General features: G+C 41.5%; 1 protein-coding gene across 3 annotated transcripts in view; it reads right to left on the reverse strand.

Moving 5' to 3' along the window:
• Positions 1-13,106, reverse strand: part of TDRD7 (tudor domain containing 7) — an 89,237-nt gene that overhangs the window by 22,081 nt on the left and 54,050 nt on the right. For all 3 annotated transcript variants that reach the window (XM_027105430.1, XM_027105431.1, XM_027105432.1), the window contains 4 exons: positions 10,087-10,682; positions 6,362-6,548; positions 2,023-2,134; positions 77-279 (listed from right to left, as the gene is read on the reverse strand). In XM_027105430.1, the coding sequence (XP_026961231.1) occupies positions 77-279; positions 2,023-2,134; positions 6,362-6,548; positions 10,087-10,682 (1,098 nt within the window). The remainder of the gene's footprint in view (positions 1-76; positions 280-2,022; positions 2,135-6,361; positions 6,549-10,086; positions 10,683-13,106) is intronic.

Below are 13,106 nucleotides of genomic sequence, written 5' to 3' on the forward strand. Positions count from 1 at the left end.
AAATGTACAATGTTCTTTTCTGGTGAATTTCTTTCCTGTGATACTTGTGAATAGACAACAGTGGTCACAGTGGTACCTGAAGGTGAACCTCTAGTGACTTGTCACATTTGGCCTTTAAGCAGGTGGCATTGATGTTGATGTCATCTTCTCCTGAGGTATCGTACAGAACAACCAGTGGAATATCAGTTTTGTCAAGTATTTCCACTGCAAAGATCTTTCCACAAGTTAAAGATTCAACCACCTTCACTAAATCAGGATCATCACTTAGAACTTCCAACCCTGAAAAATATTGAATATTTAAATTTCTACTTAATTAGAAGAATCATTTTAAGATGCAGAGATTGTGTTTGTTTTGGCTACTTATTACAATTATGAATCTACTACAAGATTCTTAAATTTTATAGGGAAGCTTTGTTATACAATCTTCTTTATACCATCCACCCTTAGGTTTAAAAATATTTATTATAACATGAATGCCCTTTTGAATGATTACACGAAGGCGGGCAATCTTAAAACAAGAAGAAAAGTTGACGATCAATCTGAATTTCTACCTTAGGAGAAACAGCCTTCACTTTACTTACAAACACATATTTAAAACAAAAAGACTAACACGTAAAGAAGTTGTCAGCCAATTATGTCTGCCACTCATGTATTTGTAACACTCTTCCTAAAAATATACCCTTGGTTTTTTCATTTTCTAATTAAATATGCACAATTATTTCTTGCATGAACATGCACTTATTGAAAATTTAGACAACCTTTCCCCCTCCCTTTCATTCTTTCTTTTTAAGTAAACCATCATGGCCCTGAGGATACCAAAGAACTTTCAGATTTATGAAAGAAAGGTAAAATACTGTTTAATGTAATGTGGGTATTAGGTGAATTTTATTGCAGTCTAATTATTCTTTAAATTCTTGGAAAATTGTAATTTCATATAACATAATATGACAACTCTAAGTTAATCCATTAAACTAATTAAACTAGGGCATCATTTCCCCAATGGTACTACAATGTCTATTTCTATATTTTTCCCCTTTAAATCCGTAAGCAAAAGTTTACAGACTCCTTCTGACCTACCCTTCTCTTTTTCATATTCTGTTCTCCAGACACACACCTCTATAGCTTTTATCAAAGCTTTCATTTCAGCATCCTAAATCTTTTCCTATGCTCTTGATATGTTCTTTTCAAAACTAACTCCCACAGGTTTGTAACAGTATTTTTAAATTACTCTAGATTTATCTCACAGAGAGAGCCAAACCCAGTTCCTCTGACATAAAGACATCCCTGCTGGGAAGGAGGCATTTCTTCACAGGTCTAATTTTCATGAAAACAATTCTGATTGTTTTCTGAATATAGCTCTGGCTCTCCTGCATGAGGCATACATAGTCCAATGTCTTTCCTCATCATTAACATGTGCCCCCCATACTTTCAGGTCATCCCTACACGTCACTCTCACACATGTGCATTTCTCTACGCTTCCTTGAGGAGGAAAGAAAAGAACAGTGATACGTGACAGTGCCAGAGACCGCACATGACCCACAGCTGGACTCGTGCTTGGGTGCACGAGGGAGTGTTCCTTGCTAACAAGCAGCACCCACGGAGTCCATCTCAGTGGGAACGAAGCTGGGAGTCACTTTACAACAGGTCGAACAACATGATTTACACTGATCCTGTATCCCACGATACAGGGCCTCGAACAGCTGTTACTAGGGCAGTTACGGCAACAGCAACCAAACCCTCTCAGATGTCCAACAGGCTTTTTAATAATAAATTTAAATGTGCTATATGTTATATATAATGTAACAAAAATATATTAAAACATCATAACATTTTTATAATGATCAAATCTTACAAAGAGAAATACAGCAGGTTCTTATTAGTTATCTATTTTATACATATTAGTGTATATATGTCAATCCCAATCTCCCAGTTCATCCCCCCCACACACCGGCCCCAACTTTCCCCGCTTGGGGTCCATACGTTTGTCAAAGTGGAGAGCACTTTAAAAAAAGTTCCTTTTACCTGCGAGCTTACACTTTGTAGCTTGGAATGACAGTGAACAGAACTTCGGGTTCAATTTGTATGCTTTGCTCATTTCAACATTTTCACTAAAACCATAGTCAACATAGCATACCTAATGATAATAGAAACAACAACGTTTAGGTTCAAATAAAATTCTTTACCCTCGTTTCTTAAAAAAAAAAAAAAATCACTTGATGCATTGAACTGGCTTCATTTTACCCCATAATCGGCATGTGAAGTGGCACCACTGCCTGGAAAATGCCAGGGCAGGTGCCCCTGACTTAGCCCGGAAGAGGAATGCTGGGAATGGGACCAGGGGTGCCAGGGCTCCTGACTTCCAGGCCGCACTCCTCTGCCACGCCTTTGCCAAAGGGGAGAAGAGGGAAGAGTGCTGAACTCCGATGCCTTCTGTTGTCAGCTTCTCAGCAGCACACGTACCTGGTCTGCCAGCCCTGACTGTCCCCGCCCTTTCCTTGCTGGCATAATGCCTACATCACCTTATTCTTTCTTGATTTACACAGCTCCACTAAGGATCTGCTTCCTTAGGCAGATCCTTATTTATTTCTAGAGGAGGCATCACACTGGTGGTATTTATCAGATTCTAAATCCCCAGAGCAGCACTTGTGATGGCTTGCTCTCAGCTGTTATGCTTCCAGGGACCGAGATGCTTTCTGTCAATGACAACAATGATGCCATGGCTGGATAACATGGAATTCTACACTGTAAAGGTAGGTAATTCTGGGTTTTTGGGGGGCTGTGCAGCTGGGTTAGGCCTTCATCCAATTCAGGAGAAGGTCCCAGTCTGCTGGACAGAGCTCTGTGCTTACAGAGACTTGCATGGCACTTCCTCACCACCATCACAGATCATGGAGAGCCTGGATATTATTTTTAGTGTATTAATAAAACCTTCAGTTGAGAAGGACTATATAACCAACGGCTTTTTCTTTTTGGAGAAAAATAAATCTAGAGACATTAAGCTGTGGTTTAGAATGATAACTAGGAATCAGAGGGAAAGTGTTGAAAACTTAGTACGCTTCTCTAATTAAAGCAGATGGTTATTACAAATACAGAACAAATCACAAAAATGCAGGGCAAAGGCATGGCAAAGAAATACCAAGTAATACAGAGTTTTACTTTCTGCAGTAAAATAAAGTTCACAGCTTCTGAGCACCAAGATTCTGACAGTAAGTATACAAAACAAAAATTCTCCCCATCAGAGAATCTAAGGAAGAAAAGAATAGAGAGATGACTAACGCCTTTCCCTGACCACCTGATAGCCGTGTCTGTGGGGCCTGTATATCCCACGTTGGAAAGGATCATCTCTTAGAGTCCATATCTTGACTCAGTGCCCGCCGAGGCCTTGATCCCTGGCAGGTTCCCCACACTACAGCCAGCCACTTCTCCAACCCCTAATTAGCACCTGCTTTTCCTTCCCAAAGGCCTCAGGATTCATGCAGCTTTTTGTGTCCTTTAATAGCTATCAACACCCACAATTTGGATTCTGCTCTTCCTAGGTCTAAAATGGAGACAACGTGTCTGTGAATAGGACATAGTATGTGAAATCATGACTCCTGGGCAATTTCGAATGTACTCCTAGCACTAAGAGACTAAAGAATACTGCTCTAAAATCTTCAAAGGGTTTCTGTAATGTCTGGAGCTTGTTTTCTTTTCTTTCTTCTTTTGAATCACGATACCATGTATTTGTATGTCATCTGCGGCTCATAAAACATCTGCCCATGGACTGTCCAGCTGGACTCTCACCACCCTCTGTCCTGTGTCCTTTGGCCCTGAGATCAGCACAAGCAGGCTCATAATTGTGGCACCGGGCCCCAGTTCATTCCTGGATCTCTGGCTCCCTCAAGTGGCCGAAGGTCTCACAGCACCACCTGAGTAATAACCAGAAAACACCCCTGGGCTGTGGGTTTGCGCCAGGCCAAACTGGCACCAACCTGAGGGGGTGACCGCATGTTCCTGTTTCTCATACTCAGCAAGCTCTGTGGAAAGCAAGGAGGGAACCTGTTCTTGCTGTCAGGCACAGTAAAATTCAAGAGAAACAAGACTTTCCAAGTAGCTGGGGTTTCTCCTAATAAAGGGTAAAATTCATCTGTCTGGTTCATGGGATATGGGGAACAAGATGAGGCCAGGACTGCCACAACTACTGCTGCCTTAAGAACTTGCCACCGTAAAACACACCAAGCTGCTCTATTTATTCCTCACACCAGCTCACAGCTCTCAGAAGCAATGACACAGCCGGTTGCTTCCTCCTTTACGAGGTACTTTCCTGTTCTGGCTTCCGTGACACTGCCTTCTTTGTTTTCCTCCTTCTCTGGCCATTCTGACAGTCTTCTTTCCTCCTCTCACACCCACCATCTAAATGCTGAAGTGTTTCAGAGCCTAGTTCTGGGTCCCCTTCTCTGCTCTATGGGTGATTCTTCCTCAAGGAGATCTGACCCAGGCCCATAGCTTCAAGTAGCACCTACACGCTGATGCCTCCCACCCTGCTGCTTCATCTCCAGTCCTGACTTCTCCCTGAGCTCCAGGCTTGTCCAGGTGAAATCTGATAGCTTTTCTCAAACCTAACAGGTCCTACAAAATTCTTGATTCTCCTATATATTGGTTCTTTTCCCTGATTTCCCAGTTTCAATAAATGGCACCAATATCCACCAGGTTGCTCAAGTCCCAAACCCAGCAGCCATCCTGAATCTTCTCCTTTCTTCTCTTCCACATCCGATGAATTAGTGTCCTGTCAGTTCTACCTCCAAATCCATCCTGAATACGTCCCATTACCTGTGTCTCCACTGTTTCTACCCTAATTCAGGTTACAAGTTGCTGGCTACTGCAATAGCCAACTAGCCAGTCTTACTTTCCTTCTCTACACTACTACAATCCATGTTCTCTACACTACTACAATCCATGCCCCACACGGGCACTGGAACAATCTTTGAAGCAAATAAACCAGATTACATCTCCCTGCTTATCCCTTCCTTCAAAGTTATTTTCTATCACAGCACCCTGGTTACTTCTTTCACTGCTGTTAAATTGTCCTGTTTATTTATTGTATACTTGTTCATTATCTGTCTTCTTTTACTAGCATATAAGCTTCTTGAGAACAAGCACTTGTCAGTCTTGTCTCCTGCCCTAGGACAGTGGAAAAAAATGAATGAAAAGTTTAACAGGCAGATACTAGCATAATGATAGTGTCTGATTTTATAGGTAAGGAATCAGAGAAGTTAAATAACTTTCCCAAGGCCACACAGCTAGAAGTGGCAGAGTTGGGACTTAAACTCAGGTCTAACTGACTCCAGAGCTTAAACTCCCAAAGTAGAGGTAAGGAAGGAAGGGGAAGGCCCAAGTTATTTTTGTCTTATAGATCTCAGACTAGGAGATATCCTTGTGGAGTATTTGCAGCATTTATTATAAACACTGATGCACTGTTAACATGTCACCGGGGTTTGTATGGTTCTTCTCTTCATAAGCAATCCCTGTGCCTTCAAATAGCTTAAGTTGTATTGGACTTCCTAAGGGCAGGGAAACGGTCAGCAAGTAGACTGAAGTTTAGCTAGGAATGTCTGGGGCAGTTATCTCCTATCGACTAGAAGCCACTCAGGTTTCTCACTGAGCACAAAGCAGTGATGGGGCCACACTGACTGGGGTCCTGTTCACCTGGACTTCCCGCCCCCTGCAGTGCTAAGGGTTCTGAGATGTGCTAACCCTGCTTACAAAATTTAGACAAAACTGTGCCTTCGTGAGTGAGTTCTGATTCTGGGTCTCGGAGCTGAGGGAAAAAAGAGGCAATGGGGCAGAGGATGATCACCACGAATGTGGTCAAGTCTGGAAGTATTAGAGCCTCTGAGGGAAGAGACTGGTGAACGAGCCCTCTGACCTTTCCAAGATGTCCAAGATGACCAAGAGGGCAAGACTTGGGGCATGGCCCAAGTCTTATCTGGGGTTCTCCTCAGCTAGCTGTGCAAGAAGGGAGAGAAGAATGCCATCTCCTCTAATCAGTATGGTTTCCCTCACTCCAAAGTATTGACCTTGATAAGAAGCCCACAGAGCTCTGATCAGTATTCATTATATAACCTTGGGGGATAGGAATAGAGATTTTTTTCCTGCTTACATCATGGGTTATGGTACAACAATGGAGAAGAATTTTTTTTCTTTTTTTTAAACTAAAACTGTAAGATAATATAACTACCACTGACTTAAAAGTTGACAGAGATAATCTTTTACAGATACTATTTTTTCAACTTCTGAGGAAAACTAAATATAGTTAGAGAGGACAGAATATTAGACGCAACATTTTCATCTGAAAAATAATGTTTGTCTTCATAATGCTTGCCTTTATTTTGTTCCCTTCTGTTGAGGTGACCTGTGCCCGTAACCAGGCATCCTCCTCAGCATTTACAGCCAGCAACTGGCCAATCTGCACAGTCTGGACTGGTGTGACCTTCGAGTTCTTACTGTAATACTCCTTCATCTCATCTTCCATTAATTCCTGAGCAGCAGAATAGTCTCTGCCCACATACCTAAATTAAAGGAAGAGAACACAAATGAAGCAACCTGGAAGAAGGAAAGCTACAGGAATTCATTAATATTACTCTGTTTTTCTACAGTCATCTTTGGTTCCAGGCTCAGACTTGCTTACACTGACAGGGAGGAGAACATGGAGTTAGTAAACAATTATATATATATATATATTTTTTTTTTTTTTTTGCGGTACGCAGGCCTCTCACTGCCATGGCCTCTCCCGTCGCGGAGCACAGGCTCCGGACGCGCAGGCCCAGTGGCCATGGCTCACGGGCCCAGCCGCTCCGCAGCATGTGGGATCTTCCCGGACCGGGGCATGAACCCGCGTCCCCTGCATCGGCAAGTGGACTCTCAACCACTGCTCCACCAGGGAAGCCCAACAATTGTATCTTGAAAAAGGAGAATACAATATTGTGGAGCTCACAAAAAAGACCAAGGTCCAACACACCACACAACAGAGCAAATGCTCAACAACAATCCAGAGAACTAGAGGATATAACAGTAAGCAGTCAGGGAGGACCAGGTTGAGAGAAGACTCAAGGGAAGGAAAGGGAGGAAGTGGAAAGGAAGACACCAGTGGAAGCCAGACGAGCAAGAGTCAACCTGAGATTTTGACTCAGGCTGCTGGAGATGTGTGTAGATTTCTGAGAAGAGAATGTAGTTGATAGTTCTGCCTTAACTAAGGCTGGGTCTGAACAAGTCTCAATCTCTGAAAACCAATGAAATCTGACTCCTCCTAGAGAAAAACAAACCCTTGAAAACAATAGATAGAACCATGTGACAACCCATCCCTCCAACTTACTGAACAAATTTGAACAAATTACAACAAAATGTTGAGTTCTGATACCCTTAAAGAGATGACATGTTCTAGATAAATGCCTCTTTAAGTTGCCTGCTTTTTAAGAAATGTTTTTTTCCAGGATACTCTTCTATCCCCCTTCTACAATTTTCGGCTGTTGACAACTGCAATCACCTTGTCCTAGTTTATGTTATCAAAACATACTGTTTTGCTTTCTGCCATAAATAGGCTGCTGCTTCCTTGTCCTTTAGTCTTCAGAGACGATTCCAACAAGGGCCTCCTTCCAGGATGGAAAACCTGGCAAATCAAACCTGGCTCCTTTAACAGGAGCTATCTCAGCCATGGGATGAAGCCTTTTGAGTTTGAAGGCTATGCTGTACCAGCACCAGAATCACCCGGCCAGCAAGATGGGGGATATGCCACAAGAACATTGCTCTTTGAACTGTTCTAGCTTCTACTCAGGGCTCAAGTGGTCCTATACAGCTTTCGGAAACTATTCCTTTTAGGAGTATCTTCCTGTATTTTTGGTAACTATCAGCAGGACAGAAGAAACCAGAGTCAACCTATTTGTTACTAGAGGAAAAAAAGCTTTTAAAAGCCCTACACAATGTGGAAATAATGCCTCTTTTGGAGGCAATGGCTATTTTAAAACAAAATATGACATGCATATTATTCACTCCAGAAACACCTGTAAAAGCTTTGACATACTCTATCATTTAAGGTTACTGAGCTTTACAAATGTTAGGGTACTGCCTGGAATACAGCTGCACTCTTGGCTCTGGAGTCTCCTAGTAGATCTGCAGCTCTGCTCAAGTGCCCATTTCCTTGGGACCTGGAGTCTCATGGGGCCTCCTGGTAGCGCTGCTACAGTCCTGGGAGCTCAACTGGCAGAGGCCTAGGCTGTAGCCTGTGGTCTGGTAGTCTGCATAGCATGGGCTCCTGCCAGGGAGGAGGGAGGTGGTGAGAAGCAGCATGAGATCTGCAGGCAGCTTCTGCTCTCTGTAGCCACCAACAGAGAACGATGCCTGGGCGGGGTAAGGAGGTTATATGACAGTTGGTATAAGAGTGGGTAGTGGCAAGAATAAGGTCATACATTATCCCCAAATTACCTGAGCAAGTGAACAAAGAATGATATGCAGGCCAATTTAGATATGCCATAAATACAAAGTTTTACAAAGTTAATTTTTAGACTGGAGACAACAGATTCCCATACTTGACCTAAGGGTCCTGCCACGGCACCTCCCTGTAACTTTTATGAGTCACAAGCCTACTAGTTTCCAGAGTCTACTGCCTGGGTAAAGGTGTGGATGTAGAATAGGGCTCAGCCTGCTGGGGTCAGGGTGGTGGGGAGACACTAATGACCTAGGGTCAACCTAAGAGCAGACATTACCCATCATGCTTGCTGGTTGCCAGCCACCCTAATGAACATGTAGAATGCCGGCTCTGGGATTCTAACTTATACTGAAAAAGGGATCTAGATAACCTGAGGACCCTGGACCTAATCATCCTGGAGTAGATTGAACCCCCATCCTATTGAAGCCCTGGAACTGATCCAGATTCTTGCCAGATCTTGGGAAGAATGTAAGAAATCACATGATTCATCCAGTCCAGTGCTGGGTGCTTGGCTCTCTGAAAGTGGCACCAATGACTACTGGTAACAGATACCAAAGGATCCTGCCAAGGAAGCAGATTTAGATTTTCTTTATAATGTCAAATGGTAAAAGTTAGCAATGTGCTCCTCAACATCCTTCCTTTACCTCAGTTTATTAGTGACCCACAGTAGGAACCCTAACCCTCAGCAAGCTATTTCTATCTTCAGGCCATACCACATCTTAGAATAAAAGTTCTATACATTTACCACCCCTCTATAAAAAGGACCTCAACAAAGCTCCTACATGTTCTAGTTTGAACATCCTAAGATACTTGATTCTCACTTCATCATCAGACTTAGTTTGTTCAAACAGAAAAGCTTCAATAGGTTTGCTGTATAGGACTTTGATTATTTTTTGTGACCTTTCATTGGATCTTCCCAGCTCAGCTATGATCCTTGGGAAGAGTAAGAGTCCAACGCACAGGGACATTTTGGGTGAAGGAGCCTGGATTCTGTTCTGCTCCAGCCACAGCCACACCTTGGGCTGCTGTCTCCAGAGATCCAGCTACAGTGGTTACCATTCTTCATCCCAAGTCAGAAACAGCAAATTATAGTCTTTCAACATTTTCTATGTATTCTACATTTCCTCCAAAAGTCCACATCAAGTGCCTGAACTGAACTGTTTTTTGGAATTCCAGTTATCATTAGCCACTTAGGCAATAATTCCTTCTCCCAGGCAATGATATCAAAAGGCTCGAGAAACCAGAGGGCTAATCTGATGCATTACACTAGAAGGCAGTGCTTAGCTATTCTGACTTTTAGGAAACACTACGTAATCCCAGATTAAACAGTATTACCTACCTAGTGGGTGGTTGCTCTTTCTATGGACTAGGTATTGCTTTTGACTTATATAGTTACCATTATGCTTTTGACATAGATTATTTTCATGTTCAGACCATATCATCATTTCAATTTTTAAAACTGTAAGAAATCTTTTCTCGCAAAAATAGTTATTTTAAACATTATACTTCAATATAACTCTATAGAACTAAAAATATATTATTCTTCCTCAACCAGCATCTATATGAAGAATAGCCAAGTAGCAACAGTACACTAGGATTCTAAAGAATTAGAAAATAAAACTTGCCTGATAACCACTTCATTTGTGTTGCTCAGTTCAACCACCAGTACAGATGGGGATGCCTCAGTTGGAATGATTAACGGAGGAATTGTTACAGTCTCCATAAAGGTATCGGTACTTTTGGTAATGTTTTTTTCTATCTGCAAATATTCTTGTTCAATCACAGACTTGACATCATAATCTCCATGTGCTTGCTCTGCATCCTTTAAATCCTTTAGGATTTTGTCAGTGGGTGGTGGAAGTTTAGCATAGAGAATGGCCTTCTGAGGGTTTCCAGAAATGTAGTCTATGGTGCATACATCGGAAAGCGAGGCAAGATTTTTTAAGGCATCCTCAGGTAATTTCACTTTGTACATGTCCTCAAATGCTTTGGGGAGTGCGCTGGCCCAAAGACCACTTGAGTATTTCACCAGCAGCTCCTCAACTTTCTCTTTAAAGTCTCCTGGCATAACTGTTGGACACCCTTTGAGTGGTGGTATTTGTTTTGGAGCAGGTAGTGGGGATGGTGGCACTTTTTCAGCATTCAGTTCACTTCTCAAAAGCTGCTTTCTCTTAGCTGGATAAACAAGTAAATCTTGACCACCATTGCAAGGTTTTTCCACCTGAAATTTTTAAATACAGCAAATGACAGATATTTTAATGGCTAAAAACAACCTGAGAGCACATTAATGCATTTTAAATTTGAGAGAAACACTTTTCAAATTTATGAAGAGAACACAAAATTGTACACTTTACTCTTCTCAGTCACTAAGACTTTAATACACTGCCTTCACTTGCAAACATGATCATGCACCACATTTCAGTAACAAGCAGGGAAATGAAATAGTATGAATTTCCCATGTGAAGCACCTGACCTCCAATAACCCTAGGAAATCATGAGAGCTTCTGCCCTGTATACCACCTAGTTTCTCTGACAAGTAGTTTTGTCTCACCTAGTTTCTCTAACAAATACAAAGCAACAGCTTACAAAATTGACAGAATACAAGGAGGAATGAAACCATGAAAAGGTATTAGAACTGTCAGGAATAAACCACTGGGAAGAAAGCTAGGAAATATTCAGGCAAAACTGAGGTGCTGTCTCTCTTCTTCCTGCAGTGTCCTGAGAAAACCCTCAGCTTTCCATTATGTAGGAAGGTCAGTCCAGAGGTAAGGCACACATTTTCCAACAACTACAGTAGAAAGTTAGCTAAAAGTGTTGTCCCTCTAATGAACAAGACTGCCCAGCAGTTGTATACCATCCAATTTCTAATTTTCTTCTCATAACACTCCAGAGAGGCACGGCTTCAATATGAGAGAAGGAGGAAAAGAGAAACTGATGTATGGCACCATTTTTCCAAGTTCTAAGCCTTTCCACTTCTAGACCAGGGGTCAGCACACGACTGGCTGCAGCCCAATGCAGCGTGCCACCTGTTTTTCCATAGCCCATGAGCTAAGAATGGTTTTTCTATTTTTAAATGGCTGAAAAAAAAATCAAAAGAATTAGTTTGTGACATGAAAATGATATGAAATTCAGTGTACATCAACAAAGTTTTATTGGTCCCCAGCCATTCTCTGTGTAGTGCGTATGGCTGCTTTTGCACTACAATGGCAGAGTCGGGTAGTTGTGCCAGACTATGGGTGACAGTCACATAGCTCTTGGCCTGCAAAACCTAAAATATTTATTACTTGGTCCTTTACAAAAAGAATTTCTCAATTTCCGATTAGACTGAAGTTAGTACTCATAGCCCTCTGAAATCTTCTATTCTGTCAGATCCTATTCACCTATGCTTTAGCTGAAATTTAAGACCTTAGGAGGCTATCCAGACCACTAAGGTGATAATACAAGCTTACAAGAAGTACCCCCTTCCCCAAGAAGAATAGAATATTAAAGTTGCTGGGTGGGTAGCTTGTCAGTAAAGAACATTGACTTCATTTACTAATTTTCTATATAATGCTTAGGAAGAGAGAACACAAATACAGTTGACCCTGCTGACACCGTGTGACACTCTGGATGGTATTTATATGATATTCACAATTTGTGTCCTTAATGTTAAGGCTGGAAACACAAACATTTGGGACACTCCTCATTTTGCTCTCAATGGTTAGCCTACCTCTCCAAAGACTCACATTTTAAAATCTGGAATCTTAAAATGCCTATCTTCACTGTGCTTTAAGACACTTAAGATACAAGGACACAGACTGGGTATCCAGAAAAGATTTGAGAAATATACTTTTTGAGAAAATGGAAAAATAAAACAGAATTCTATTTCTATGTAAGTTTTTCACTTGTCATACAGAATCCCAGTTAGTAGCCTCTTCAATAAGTGGTGCTGGGAAAGCTGGACAGCTACATGTAAAAGAATGAAATTAGAACACTCCCTAACACCATACACAAAAATAAACTCAAAATGGATTAAAGACCTAAATGTAAGGCCAGACACTATACAAAACTCTTAGAGGAAAACACAGGCAGAACACTCTATGACATAAATCACAGCAATATCCTTTTTGACCCACCTCCTAGAGAAATGGAAATAAAAACAAAAATAAACAAATGGGACCTAATGAAACTTAAAAGCTTTTGCACAGCAAAGGAAAACATAAACAAGATGAAAAGACAACCCTCAGAATGGGAGAAAATATTTGCAAATGAAGCAACTGACAAAGGATTAATCTCCAAAATTTATAAGCAGCTCATGCAGCTCAATATCAAAGAAACAAACAACCCAATCCAAAAATGGGCAGAAGACCTAAATAGACATTTCTCCAAAGAAGATATACAGACGGCTAACAAACACATGAAAGGATGCTCAACATCACTAATCATTAGAGAAATACAAATCAAAACTACAATGAGGTATCACCTCACACCAGTCAGAATGGCCATCATCAAAAAATCTACAAACAATAAATGCTGGAGAGGGTGTGGAGAAAAGGGAACCCTCTTGCACTGTTGGTGGGAATGTAAATTGATACAGCCACTATGGAGGGTCCTTAAAAAAGTAAAAATAGAACTGCCATTCGACCCAGAAATCCCACTACTGGGC

This window comes from Aethalodelphis obliquidens, unplaced genomic scaffold (genome assembly GCF_003676395.1).
Source record: "Aethalodelphis obliquidens isolate GAN/ISIS:26980383/991018 unplaced genomic scaffold, ASM367639v1 scaffold7, whole genome shotgun sequence".
NCBI classification, from domain to species: Eukaryota; Metazoa; Chordata; class Mammalia; order Artiodactyla; family Delphinidae; genus Aethalodelphis; species Aethalodelphis obliquidens.